This window comes from Lepisosteus platostomus, chromosome 27, assembly GCF_059453375.1.
Source record: "Lepisosteus platostomus isolate fLepPlt1 chromosome 27, fLepPlt1.hap1, whole genome shotgun sequence".
In the NCBI taxonomy this organism is placed as follows: domain Eukaryota; kingdom Metazoa; phylum Chordata; class Actinopteri; order Semionotiformes; family Lepisosteidae; genus Lepisosteus; species Lepisosteus platostomus.
In genome coordinates this window covers 7,408,850-7,421,385 of record NC_142637.1, presented here as the reverse complement: position 1 = coordinate 7,421,385, position 12,536 = coordinate 7,408,850, and the positions used below count along the sequence as shown (strand labels likewise).

The 12,536-nt window shown below is 47.9% G+C and overlaps 2 protein-coding genes across 6 annotated transcripts in view; one reads left to right on the top strand and one right to left on the bottom strand.

Moving 5' to 3' along the window:
- The window catches only part of LOC148639209 (Rieske domain-containing protein), a 55,931-nt gene that overhangs the window by 33,136 nt on the left and 10,259 nt on the right, over window positions 1–12,536 (top strand). For 2 of the 4 annotated variants that reach the window (XM_088622519.1, XM_088622518.1), the window contains 2 exons: window positions 1,390–4,870; window positions 5,429–7,836. The exons of 1 other annotated variant lie outside the window; for it this stretch is intronic. The gene's annotated coding sequence lies outside the window, so the exon portion shown is untranslated. Of the gene's footprint in view, window positions 1–1,389; window positions 4,871–5,428; window positions 7,837–12,536 lie in introns of those variants that run through there. One more of the 4 variants, XM_088622520.1, reaches the window with a different exon arrangement.
- The window catches only part of yjefn3 (YjeF N-terminal domain containing 3), a 38,709-nt gene continuing 26,508 nt past the window's right edge, over window positions 336–12,536 (bottom strand). For both annotated transcript variants that reach the window (XM_088622515.1, XM_088622514.1), the window contains 5 exons: window positions 12,149–12,257; window positions 7,247–7,357; window positions 2,981–3,094; window positions 2,642–2,792; window positions 336–2,033 (listed from right to left, as the gene is read on the bottom strand). In XM_088622515.1, the coding sequence (XP_088478641.1) occupies window positions 1,837–2,033; window positions 2,642–2,792; window positions 2,981–3,094; window positions 7,247–7,357; window positions 12,149–12,257 (682 nt within the window). In that variant the 3' untranslated portion in view covers window positions 336–1,836. The remainder of the gene's footprint in view (window positions 2,034–2,641; window positions 2,793–2,980; window positions 3,095–7,246; window positions 7,358–12,148; window positions 12,258–12,536) is intronic.

Sequence of the window (12,536 nt, the reverse complement as noted above, 5' to 3'; positions counted from 1 at the left end):
AATCAAAATCCAGAGAGGAGATGGGATATTTAACAGCGACAATGTCAACAGTGACCACAAGAGGGAGCCATTCCAGAGTGTCTCACCTGGAATGTGAGACCTCGTTCCCTCCCCCTGGCCCACTGGTGTACAGTCAAGGTTTCTACTGAAATTCCTCAAAGTACCAGCAGATATGGAGGTTATGGTGACAACTAACTATAATAAAATAGTAATCTAACTATGCTATCACTACCAATTTTGAGCCACTTTTCACAAGGAGTGACTAACGTGAGCCTGCAAAGCCCCCAAGCTATTTACTTGGATGTGAGGATACAGAAGCAGGAGAAAGCACACCATGACTGTCGAAACTCTTTATTGGACCAAGTGGGAAGTCTACAGTCTTTAGAAACCAAACTACTGTCTGAAGGAGAGGAAAACAGAAGAAAAAGAACAGAAGTGCACGTATATATAAAAAAAGGGGTTTTCAGATACAAACATGACTTGCTAAATACATTAAAAAAAGGAACCCGTTCTTGAGTGGGGAGTGCAGAATCCTGTGCGCAATTTTCAGCTCAAGAACACACCATGTTTCTTTAACGGTGGAGTGGTGGCTCAGGATCTGCGCCTGTGGCTGGAAGGTTGCCGGTTCAAATCCTGCAGCCGGCAGAGAAATCCTACTCCGTTGGGCCCCTGAGCAAGGCCCTTCACCCCAACTGCTCCAGGGGCGCCGTATAAATGGCTGACCCTGCGCTCTGACCCCCAGCTTCTCTTCCTGTCTGTGTGTCTCATGGAGAGCAAGCTGGGGTATGCAAAAAGACGAATTCCTAATGCAAGAAATTGTATAGCGCTAATAAAGTAATGTTATGTTATGTTAATGAGGGGGAAAATGGAAGCAGATCCTGTAAAAATAAATTTAAAATCAGCTGTGGGCTCACTGCCTCACACCTGGGAGGATTCTGTGCTTAGTCTGCAGCTGCAGGAAGCAACCTTTGATTCCACAGAAACGCAGCGGACAATTTAAACTCCTGTTTGTGTTCCTGTCTTCCTGGGTCTTCATTCTTTACTCGACCCCAGGGGGAACGTTTTTGATTAAGATGCCATTTGATTAAGGAAAACAAAGACGACCCTTCCTTAGCCATATTTAAAATTAGCCTTCCCCAGTTTTTCACGCGATCCTGACATTGTGTGAATATTCTGTCCATTACACCAGACTGACAACAGAGGATGCCGACACACGCACAAGGGCTCAGTCGCTCAAGCCAAACGAATCGACGACAGGGCTGATGAAACAGTGGGGCAAATAATCCAGATACTCGTCTTTGTATTTCGTTCAATGTAAAAGATTGGTGTTCAGTAAGTCAGCGAAGAAATGCATGGTTACTGCTTGAGATCACTTCTCCTCTTCTCCAGGTCGCTGTTGCGGGTGGAGAAAGCCCAGCCCCGCGCCTCCGTCTGCAGCAGCACGAAATTCTGAACGCGACTGCACCTGAACATAGCAGAGAAGTGACCCCAGCACGGCGCAAAGCTCTGTTGTGACGGTTTCAAAACCTTCCCACGCACCACTGGGGAGGAGAATGCTACTGCCGTGTTCAGATACGTCATCTTGTGAGGGTACCAGGGTGCCGGTTTTGTCCGGGGTTTGGGATATAATGTTACCGCTTTGTGCTTCTTGCAACTTGTGGACCACCGGTAAATTTGAATATTCTCATCATAATATTATTCTAGTCTTAGCCGATTGGAAAGGCAGGGTTTGCCCGACAATGTAATACAGTACAACCTAGAAAATACAAAATGCATATATGTATCGTTTTCATTTATTGTAAAGACAGGCTCAGTTCCACCTGGCGGCTGTGTGCGTTACAGCTCAATCATGCAGTCCGTCCCTGGGAACTCGGGCAGGTTGAGCTCGTATTTTTTCTGGATGTCGTACGGCAGGAACCGCCCTGCAAGAAAGTGTTTCCCGGAGAAGCTCGCGGCGCATTTCTTTGGTGCCGTCAGGGAGACGAGAACCTCTGGATTTATTCCGTCTGTCCTGGCCTCCTCTGGATCCCAGCCTGCGCCAGTCGGGGCACAGAGAGAGAGAGACAAGGGCGATGGTGTGAGTTTGACTGCTCGCTCAGATGTGTTCGCCTTACTTGGTCAATTATTTAGCTGGCGGTCTTATCCAAAGCAGCGTATTTGTACCCCTCTGCACAGTTGGCTGTTTTTCCTGTAGCCATTCAGGTGCAAGGGTACAGCAACAGATTTGGGATTTGAACCCGCAACCACCCAGTTATGAAACCAGAGTGCTAACCACAGGCTTCCACAAAATAAAGGAAATGCCAGCTCAAATGATTAACCCACCTGCTACAAACGGCAGAATTTTGCGAGAGGAAGGAAGTCCCACCTTCAATGCCCCCGATACAGCTGAGTTCTGGCTACTGGTTACTAAAACTTGATCGAGTCTTTAAATGAAAATGCACCGCTTTTAAAAATATGTGGTTCCGTGAGGCAATTAACACAGACGTCAGAGGTCTGAAATCTGCACACAGCATAACGGAAGAGACTTCAATTCCACCACTGGTGGAAGACTCGGGATCAGGAGTAATCAAGCCCAGTTTTTGAATGGAAGACCTTTGCAGCTCTTGAGGGAGCTGATGCCCCAGAGCCGGAGAGCTGTTACCTGAGGGTACGTCGACGCTGGCGATGGGGATCTTGACTTGTTTCAGGGTCACCAGGATGCTGGAGTAGGGCTCCTTGGAGTCCAGGTGGTCTGCATCCAGGCCCAGAATAGCATCGATCACCAGGTTGTAGGCATCGTTTATCAGCTGCACCTGTTGAGCAGATTGTGCCAACACACACAGGTTCTGTGATGCCACAGCTCCCTGCTTACGGACATGGCATAATGCATGCAAGACAATTACACCGAAAGGCTTGTTTACTTATACAGAACTCCCCTGCAATTCCTAGTGAACAGAACAGGTGTGAACACCGGGATGGGTGGCTGGCGGCTGGTGCTCACCTCCGTGGGCAGGTAGGACAGGAAGGGGATGTCCATCTTCTCGCACTGCATGGTGAAGTCCTGGTACAGGCTGTGCTGGGAGCGCTTGGGGTAGAAGATGGTGGGCTCATACTCCTGTGACACGGGGAGAGCCAAGGTTTGTCAAATCCGCACCAGTCAACAAGAGAGAGGGCAAATATCAGGCACAGAAAGCTGAGCTACGCATACAATGAGAAATAATTTCACATATACTTATTATAATCATGCATGCATGAATCTACATTTTGTGATATACAATAGAAAATACATAACTTACTGCTGCTTTTGCATGCAATTTACAAGCCTGCAGCCTTTCTGGTGTTTCAGTCAGGAAGTCAGTGACACCTGATAACACAGGTGATCTGACTTCTTCGCCAAATAATTAGTTCAACAAAGTAATTAAGACCAGAGGGGGGGGTGGTTGAAAACTAGTGAATCCCGCTTCCCCAGTGGATGGGATTTTCCCCCACGCGTGGAATCCGTGCGATAAAACCATCTTCCCGCCTTCCGTTTCTCATAAAGCACGAAAGCCTGAACAGCGCAGGGGGGGGGAGAAGAGCGACCGAGTAAGAACAGGAAGAGCTCTGCTTGCGCTGCTGTAGTGGTTTTGTGATGCCACAGCTCTGCAGTGCACAAACAGCAGGCTTGTGGAGAACTCATCTCGGCCTCCGGACCCGGCGCAGGCAGCTCTGTTTCTGGGCGGGTGCATAGCAACAGCGGAACACAAACCCAGCCACAGCTCATGCTGGCTCCGTCGGTCCACCAGAGGATCCCCAGCACAAATCCCCTGCATGTCAGAAGTTAATGATTTCTCTTTTGCCTCCCCACCACCTCCTGGGCTCCCCAGACACTAAATCAAGGGGGATCTGCTGTAAGCAGCTGTCCGCTGGGCATCTGAAATCGGCTCTATCAGGATACACATATCAGCCCAGAAATGTGGCAGCAGCAGCTGTCTGCGCGTAGCGGAGGAGACGGTTCAGAGCCTTGGCGGGGTTTCTCATTTTCACCGATCCATTTATCTTCAACTGTCTGGAACCACAAACAGTCCTTTATGCAATCCGAGTCTCGGGGCGGGTACGGAAAACGAGAGCCGCGGCCAAAATTTAGGCCGGGAAAGAGGAAAAAAAAAAGGTTTTTGGCTGGTCCCCAGGTGCAGGGGCACGAGTTGTGCATCGGTTCGGCGAGTTCGCTCGTTAGCTGCAGGGCTCTGTTTAGAGAACAGCATCACTGATACTGAGGCCCATGGGTGCAGCTTCCTTGAAGAGGACCGGAACACCTTTGTCAGCACGGTTCTGATTTCAGCACAATCTGAAGAAAAATAAAAGATGACCTGCGCTGAGGTCAGAAGAGGTCGATGCACTTTGTGTGTTTCGATGCAGAGCAGCCATTGAAGGAGATGGGGACAGTCTGACCTCTGACCCCTAAACGTCTCTTCACAGAGTAGGGAGGGTTTCAGAAGAACCTTTATTTTCTAAGGCCAAAAAGAAAATGTAAACAATGTACGACAGAAATGAGGTTTCAGTGTATGCCACTAATGGATGCCAACAATGATAAATGAATGAGAAAATTAAAAATCACTCGGGCTTGACTGTTTGTGGCCATATGTTATCAACGGTTCAGGAAGAGCTCCTGTACTCAAGCTGCCAAAGAGAGGGGCTGTTGTCCAGGATCTGTTCAAATGAGGGAAAGGGTTTTCTCTTTGATCTGTTCCTTCACAGCTTCTCCCCAGCCTCTTAGCTGAAAACGCCCTCTACGAAGTAGGGTGGGGATTGACATCATCTTGAGACCATCATCATCATCATCAGCCAGCAGCCATATCACCCTTCAACTCCCAGCTGGCAGCCCCACTGAAGCTCAGCAGGTGTGAGCCTGGTCAGTACCTGGATGGGAGACGACCTGGGAAAAAACTAAGGTTGCTGCTGGAAGAGGTGTTAGTGGGGCCAGCAGGGGGCGCTCACCCTGCGGTCCATGTGGGTCCTAATGCCCCAGTATAGTGACGGGGACACTATACTGTAAACAGGCGCCGTACTTCGGATGAGACGTAAAACCGAGGTCCTGACTCTCTGTGGTCATTTAAAATCCCAAGGCGTTTCTCGAAAAGAGTAGGGGTGTAACCCCGGCATCCTGGCCAAATTTCCCATGATTGGCCCTTACCAATCATGGCCTCCTAATAATCCCCATCTCTGAACTGGCTTCATCACTCTGCTCTCCTCCCCACTGGGAGCTGATGTGTGGGGAGTGTTCTGGCGCACTATGGCTGCCGTCGCATCATCCAGGTGGGGCTGCACACTGGTGGTGGTGGAGGGGAGCCCCCATTACCTGTAAAAGCGCTTTGAGTGGAGTGTCCAGAAAAGCACTATATAAGTGTAAGCAATTATTATTATTATTATTATCTTCATCCCTGAACTTCCTGTTCCCTCACTGCGCCAGACCTCCCATCATCTGGCAGAAAAGAGGATGGTTACAAACGAGAGGAGGCCACTCGATCTACAAGGCCCGGGCCCGGCTGGTTGATTCTACCTGATTGACCCGGAGGGTCTCATGGAGCCATTGTTGGTGTACCCCTCCACCCTTTGTGGTGAAGAAGGGCTTCCCGTTCCCCTGTTCTCAGTTTGAAATGCTCTTCCACCGACTTTCCACCTGTGTCTCCTGGCTCCCGTCTGGCTGTTCGCCGGGCCGGTTCTGCCAGGAGCCAACGAGCGGCAGTCAGCTCAGGCCTGTGCACTTGGCCAGACCCAGGCCCACAGCAGATCAATACATTCGAATGGACAGAAGAAAAATGTGTAAATCATCAATAGGCTTTTAATAGGTGGCCTGGAAGCTCCATCATTTTTTTAAATCTACAGCACGTGGGGAGAAGTTACATTTGACGTGCCTAAATAACGTTTATTTCAAAGTGTTGGACATGTGGTTCCATAAGTTTAACGTTTTTTTTTTCCTCCCTTCATGTACTGTAAGTAGTCAGTCAGAGCTGTGAGGCTGCCTTTCCTGTCCCCTGTCCAGGCTGTTTAAACAGCCGGTCTGCTGGAATCGGCTTCCTGCGTAGTGCTAGAAGTCTGCAATTACGGCGTTAGTAGACTGCCACTGCTCCGTCAAGGCCTCCTCAGTTCTCTGATTTGTGGTCACCCGATCCCATCAGCGGACGAAATTGTTAGCACAAGGCAGTCTGACCCCCGGCTGCTGAGCCATTCGGTCTTTCCGATCTCCAGGGATACTGGCCTGTTTGATTTGGATGAGGAGATTCCTGCTTGAGTTCACTGAGGAATTCTAATTAACTTTCATGAATTTAGGTATTCCTTTCACCGTCCTCTCTGGCTCCTCTTTCTTCCTTGACACGGTGGCCAGTGATGTTGGCCAGGGCTCAAACGGAGGATGGCAGCTCCGGCTCTGCAAGGTGGAAAATGGGAGTCCTCTCTAATTGGCGAGGTGGAGCTGGCTTTGGTCAGCCGCAGCACAGCGGCCAATCCCGTTCCTCAGCTGCAGCAGAGCGACCAATCCCGTTCCTCAGCTGCAGCAGAGCGACCAATCCCGTTCCTCAGCTGCAGCACAGCGGCCAATCCCGTTCCTCAGCTGCAGCAGAGCGACCAATCCCGTTCCTCAGCTGCAGCAGAGCGACCAATCCTGTTCCTCAGCTGCAGCAGAGCAACCAATCCCGTTCCTCAGCTGCAGCAGAGCCACCAATCCTGTTCCTCAGCTGCAGCAGAGCGACCAATCCTGTTCCTCAGCTGCAGCAGAGCGACCAATCCTGTTCCTCAGCTGCAGCAGAGCGACCAATCCTGTTCCTCAGCTGCAGCAGAGCAACCAATCCTGTTCCTCAGCTGCAGCAGAGCGACCAATCCCGTTTCCTCAGGTGTAACAGAGCCACCAATCCTGTTCTGCGGCTGCAGCAGAGCAACCAATCAAGACGCTGCTGAGGTCTTGCATGCAAGGTGGTGAAAACAGTTGCGAGGCTTTTTTTGTTTACTTGTAAGAGGGAATACTTTGACACACTTTAGTCATTTGTCTGGACTCAGCCATGGTAAATCTGTCTACTACCGGTTTCCAGTGTGTTTCAAGTTTGTTGAATGCATTCACTTTTTCATCCTTCTCATTCTAGCTTCTGTCATTTCCCCATGATCTCTCACATGATCACATGATCTTATGAGACAGACCTCGAGCAAAGGTGACCACTGTTGTGGCCGTCCCTTTTCAAGGCTGTCGGGTTGCCTATGTGGTTACAGGTGGGATGACACTGTGAGCGGTACTCACGAATATGCGCAGGTACCTGGCACACACCAGTCCGACACACCCGTTCTGCTCAGGACCACAAATCACCAGGACCGTGGGCTGCTTCTTACTGAAAGAGCTCAGCGGAAATGCCTAGAGGGAATTAAGCAGAGGAATTGACAGCCGATGAGCACAGAGAGCACAGACAGACAGGACCTGCATTGCGATGGAGCTGAGCTGTGATTTGTGAAGTGTTTTGCTCAGAACTGCTGCACAGTGGTATCGGGTCTCTTGCAAGGGGATGTCACGACTGCTCTGGAATGAGCATTGTCCGTGGCTAACACATCATGAAAACGGGTGGGGAACTTCTCACAGATCCAAGCTTCTAGGCCACATCTCCTCCTGGAGCTAAGGGTCATACATGAGCACCCCAGAGAGGGGCTACTGATGTGAAACAGCCAATGGGGACATTGAACATAGCTTATTGAGTGCCAGTGTGACAGAGGGTCTGAAACCTCCCATGCATAATGCTGTATTGTAATGTCATGTATTTTCCACACAGCTTTGTTAAGTGCCTTGGGGCAACCTTGTAGTGAAAAGTGCTGTATAAAAATAAATTGAATTGAATTGAATTGAATGTTCCTCAGCTGCAGTAATGAGCAGAATTGATGAGAAAACCCTGGAAATAAAGCACTGGCTCATACCGCACAGACATAACCTCCATCCCCAGTGTCGCTGTGCTATCCACAGCGAGGGAAGGTCTTTTTTTAAACCCTGCCCATTAAAATAACCCAGCGAGTGGATCGGAAAAGTCCCTAACTATATGTGTCCTGGACTGCTCACTTTAAATAAAGCATTTTGCTCATAACACCGAGGCCTGAGTAACATCACATGCATCCTTTAGATTGTCCTTAGAGGGCTGGAATCCAGAGTCTTTCCTGTCTATAGCTGTAGCTGCACCTCTCAAACAATTACAATCCTTTGGGCGTCAAAATAAAAAAACCTGATGTAGCCGAGTAGGAGACCGGACCCCATTACAGTCAAAGCCGTCTCTTCACTGTTTGAATTACTGATGTAACTCACAGTCTAGATCTAGGTTATGACTGATGACTCAGTGATAATTTGAGGCACATTCATCCCCTGCTGTGTCTGATACTTTGTTAATCCCCTGTCTTTCTCAACTGGAATGTGGAGTCAGCTGTGGATTCAATTTTTTTTTCACCCTAGTATTTATCTGTAGTGAACAAGCATTGGTACTCTTGGAAGAATGTAAAAAAGCCAGGTCAAAATAATTATTAACTACATGTATTTATATAGGGCTTTCCAGCAGAAGAATCATGAATCACTGCTATACATACAGGAGAATTGTCACTCCCTTTTTTTGTCACTGTAGCCTCACTATATTACTCTCCCTCAATAAATCAGGGGAAAAGTAAGAGGCTTCTTCAGAAATTGAGGTATTCTTATATCATCCAAAGGAGGGACCATCACTGACCCCCTCTGGCCCAGCCTCACCTGCGGGTACTGTATGCACTGCTGTAACAGAGTGAAATAGTGCTTTTTTTTCACACAGGCGCTGACAACATTGAGCAGGCAGTGCCTTGCATTATTCAAATACAAATGTGTGCTGCAGGTTATGATTTTAATTGGACACCCTTGAGAATTGATGAGGTATTTAGCACCACAGTGGAAAATGCTCATCTTAATCAGGAGACTGAGCCCTCAAGCCAGGCAAGCATGATGTCGGCTTGTGGCAATCTAGGGAAAAAACTACCCGAGCTCTTCATTTTGATTTATTTAACAACACTTAAGCGCAGTGTTCCTGTGTAAGTCTCTGAGGTTGTGCGAATCGCCTGTTTTGTCTCTGAAGACATGTGGTTTGTTAGGCTTCCAGTTCTCAATAGCGCCGGTCAGCTGTACTGCACTGAGGCTCTGCACAGACACCCAGGAGTGCTCACTGCATTCATTCACGATGACAACATGCGGCTAACAGGAAGCCTGCAGACAGCCCTCTCACCCACAGCTGGGCTAATTTGCGATAAATCTCCTTTACCTACATAAACTTCACCTCTGCTCCCCTCCCCCCCCACGATCTTATGACTATAAGTGACCAAGCCTGTCTTGTAGCCTAATGATTCCCTTACATATACAGCATATCTATGTGGAAACTGGGAGATTTCCAAAGTAAAATCGCCATGAAATAGAAGATTGTGTGAGTAGCAGTTGGAGCTGAAGCAAGCCAGGGAGAGGACGTGCTGAGGAGAACTTGTTATCTGCAGATACAGGCAGGAGTCTCCATGGTGGAAAACTGCACATGACTAGTGTTGGATATTAACCTCCAAGATACATCTACCCACTTGAGCTCTCCGGACTCTGGCCTTCTATCTATTCCAAAAACCTCCTCGCCCCGTGGAGCCTACGTTGCTCCAGGGCTCTTTCAGATGATGCTAGCCAGTCAGCACTTTCAAAATCCTGGATTTATAATCACTTTTATACAACCAGCTCTTAACTCTGTTTAACTGTACTGGACGTATTTGTGTATACTGGTTGAGTTCCACTGTAAAGGGTCTGGAGATGATGTATCATGAAAGGTGCTATATAAAATAACAATGGTGATAATAATATGCGTCTCTAGTTTCACCTGCTGTCAGTCGTGGTTTTCTTCTGCTTTAAGATACGGATGAGAGCTTAACGCAGCTTCAGCAGAAATGAAGATCCGGGTATGAACTTTATTCAAAGCTCCTATCAACAACCATTAGATTTTGAATTGTTGAATAAACCATTTACGGTACTTTTTTTATATAGCTTGAGCAATTTGAAGATCGATATGATTTCAGAACATTATAGCATCTGTAAATTTAAGCTTCATTATTTTATTTATTGTTTTAGTTTTGCCACATCTATTCTTTTGCACACATGTCCAGATTGTCATATTTTAAGATTCTATTACGTGAATTGTAGGAGCTTGTTCAGCTTTTTGTTATTATATGTTGCTTTGGATAAAAGCATCTAGAGAACTAAAATGTAAGAAATAACTTCAATAATGTTAGAAAAAAGAAAGTCATGTCTGGGCTTAATCTCACTAAAACTTAGACTTTCCAGAACCAGAATTTAACTGGCAGGAAAGTAACTTTCAATAAATTACCAACTGAAGAACATTCATTCAGTTTATTTCTGCAACGCTGTAGAAAATTCTATATATACACAAGAATTTTCACTTAACAATTCTTTGTGTCAGATTAAGCCAGCACGTGGCGGCAAAAGTTTTTTTTGTTGCTGTCAACATGCATATTGGCAACCGCAGAAGAATCTTGGTTGTGATCTTTCTGGTTAGCTCAAGCGCCTGAGGAGACAGAACAAAAGGAAACCTCATGAAAGCTCTGCGCGCTGAACTTCAACCTCAAAGTTCTCGGCTCAGAGGAAGCTGGGCCGCAACGAAAGGATGGTGTTTCCTGAGCTCATATCGGAGACAGCGACTCCTACAGCGCGCAGGTTTTCCTTCAACAGTCCCTGCTGCATTTTGAATGGAGTTTAGATTGAAAAGTTCGGGAGGGATGACAACAACCCAGTTCAATCAGACTCGCTTTGCGATCACCGCTGATGTCGTTTCCTCTCCTGAAACACTATAAACAGTGTACACAACCCCTTCTCTCCCTCCCATATCCCTCCTCCACCCCTTCTCCCCCTCTGCAGCTGCCCCTTGATCACCCCTCACTCTGCAGGGGGGGTCTCAGCCACCTCTGGCCAGGAGGTCGGCTCTCAACCAAGCGGGTTCAGTCAGATTTTGACTAAAACGCGCCATAATCCTTTCACTGCACTGATAGGGGAGCCGCAGACCCCATTTCTCAGACCAGTTATTAAATCTTGCTCACAAAATAAACTCATCGATGTTCTAGAAAAAAATTACAAACTTCGAATTAAGCAATAAAATCGCCAACTCCGTGAAAGTACTGTCGCCATGTTGTCGCAAACTCGCATTCGAGTTCCCAGGAATTTGCGATGTGATGTGACCCTTCCTGCTCACTAGTCTCCTTAGTGACTAATGTACTGCGATGTACGAGCGAATAAGTACAGGTTGTGCAGCAGACATTTCACCGCAGAAATGTTCCAACGTGATCTGCATGCAGAGTTAACAAGTCAATATTTGGCTAAAACTGTTGAAGTCGAGAGCAGTATTTCTATTGGATTAAAAAGAAATGTATTCCCAAGCCTGCTTGTTTACAGTGTGACAGGGCCACAGCATGTTACTGGACGTTTTGTTGCCTTGTTCTGAATCACAGAGCATGTTGTTGTCTGTTTGTGGTGTAAATGTGAGGTTTTACTGTGCTGTACTGTGTACATTTTACTTTTATTGCGGTTTGAAATGCACTCATCAATAGCGATTCTTTCTAACCCCGAAATACGAAAACAGCATTGCAGTTCTCCTTTAACTGTTGTTATTCCTAGCGAACTTACACTTCAACAACAGGGAGAATGCTGAAAAAACAGGGCTTGGAAATGTTTTGCACACCGTGACAAATTCAGTTTGGTGCTGGAGAATTCTCCCCGTCTGTCCCCTTCAGACTTCTGCACACTAGGGAGAGCTGGGAGAGGTGAAAGGAGAGCTCAGCGTTCAGCACCCTGTGTTCAGACTGCAGGAGACATATGGAGGGGTTTTTTGCTGCCAGATGAAATTCCACTGAAGAAGCCATTAAACTGGGAAATGTTTTCTACTGTATAGAGTTTCTTTATGCATTCTTCAGATGTTGTGGTGGAATGTCAGGGGTCACTGAGCTGAACGCTGCCGAGCTGCTGTTGTTTTCACCCTCTTCCTCTTTCTCAAGCCTTGCTCATGAAAGAGGAAGGGGGTTGGGATGTTAGGATGGCAAAACACTGAGAAAATACCGGGAACGAGGGAGCGGGGATGGGGACTGCTGGACGGGGGGTGCACAGAGGTGTCCTGACCTTGGTGATGGCGATGGCACAGGCGTGGCCCCAGATCTCAATCAGCTGCTGCTGTCCGAAGCGGTAGTCCTGTAGGAGTTCGGTCTCCATTGCCGTCGCCTCTGCTTTGCTGCGGGGGACACCCAGACAGACAAGTGGTGAGAAGACAGGAGGCACTGGCACTGGGATTCTCCCATGTCTCTTGATCGCAGCACACAAAAAAAACACAAACCTGTTAACACATCTGACCACTGTCAAGAGTCCACCTCCTCCGTGTCTGTTCAATACCCGCTTTGCCCCTAGGGCAGGGGGCAATGAGCTGGGGTTGGCCTAGCAGGCACAGGGGGCGAGGTGCGACTACTCTCTAAATGAGATGCCAGCACGCACATGGGGGCAAGTAGGAGATGCC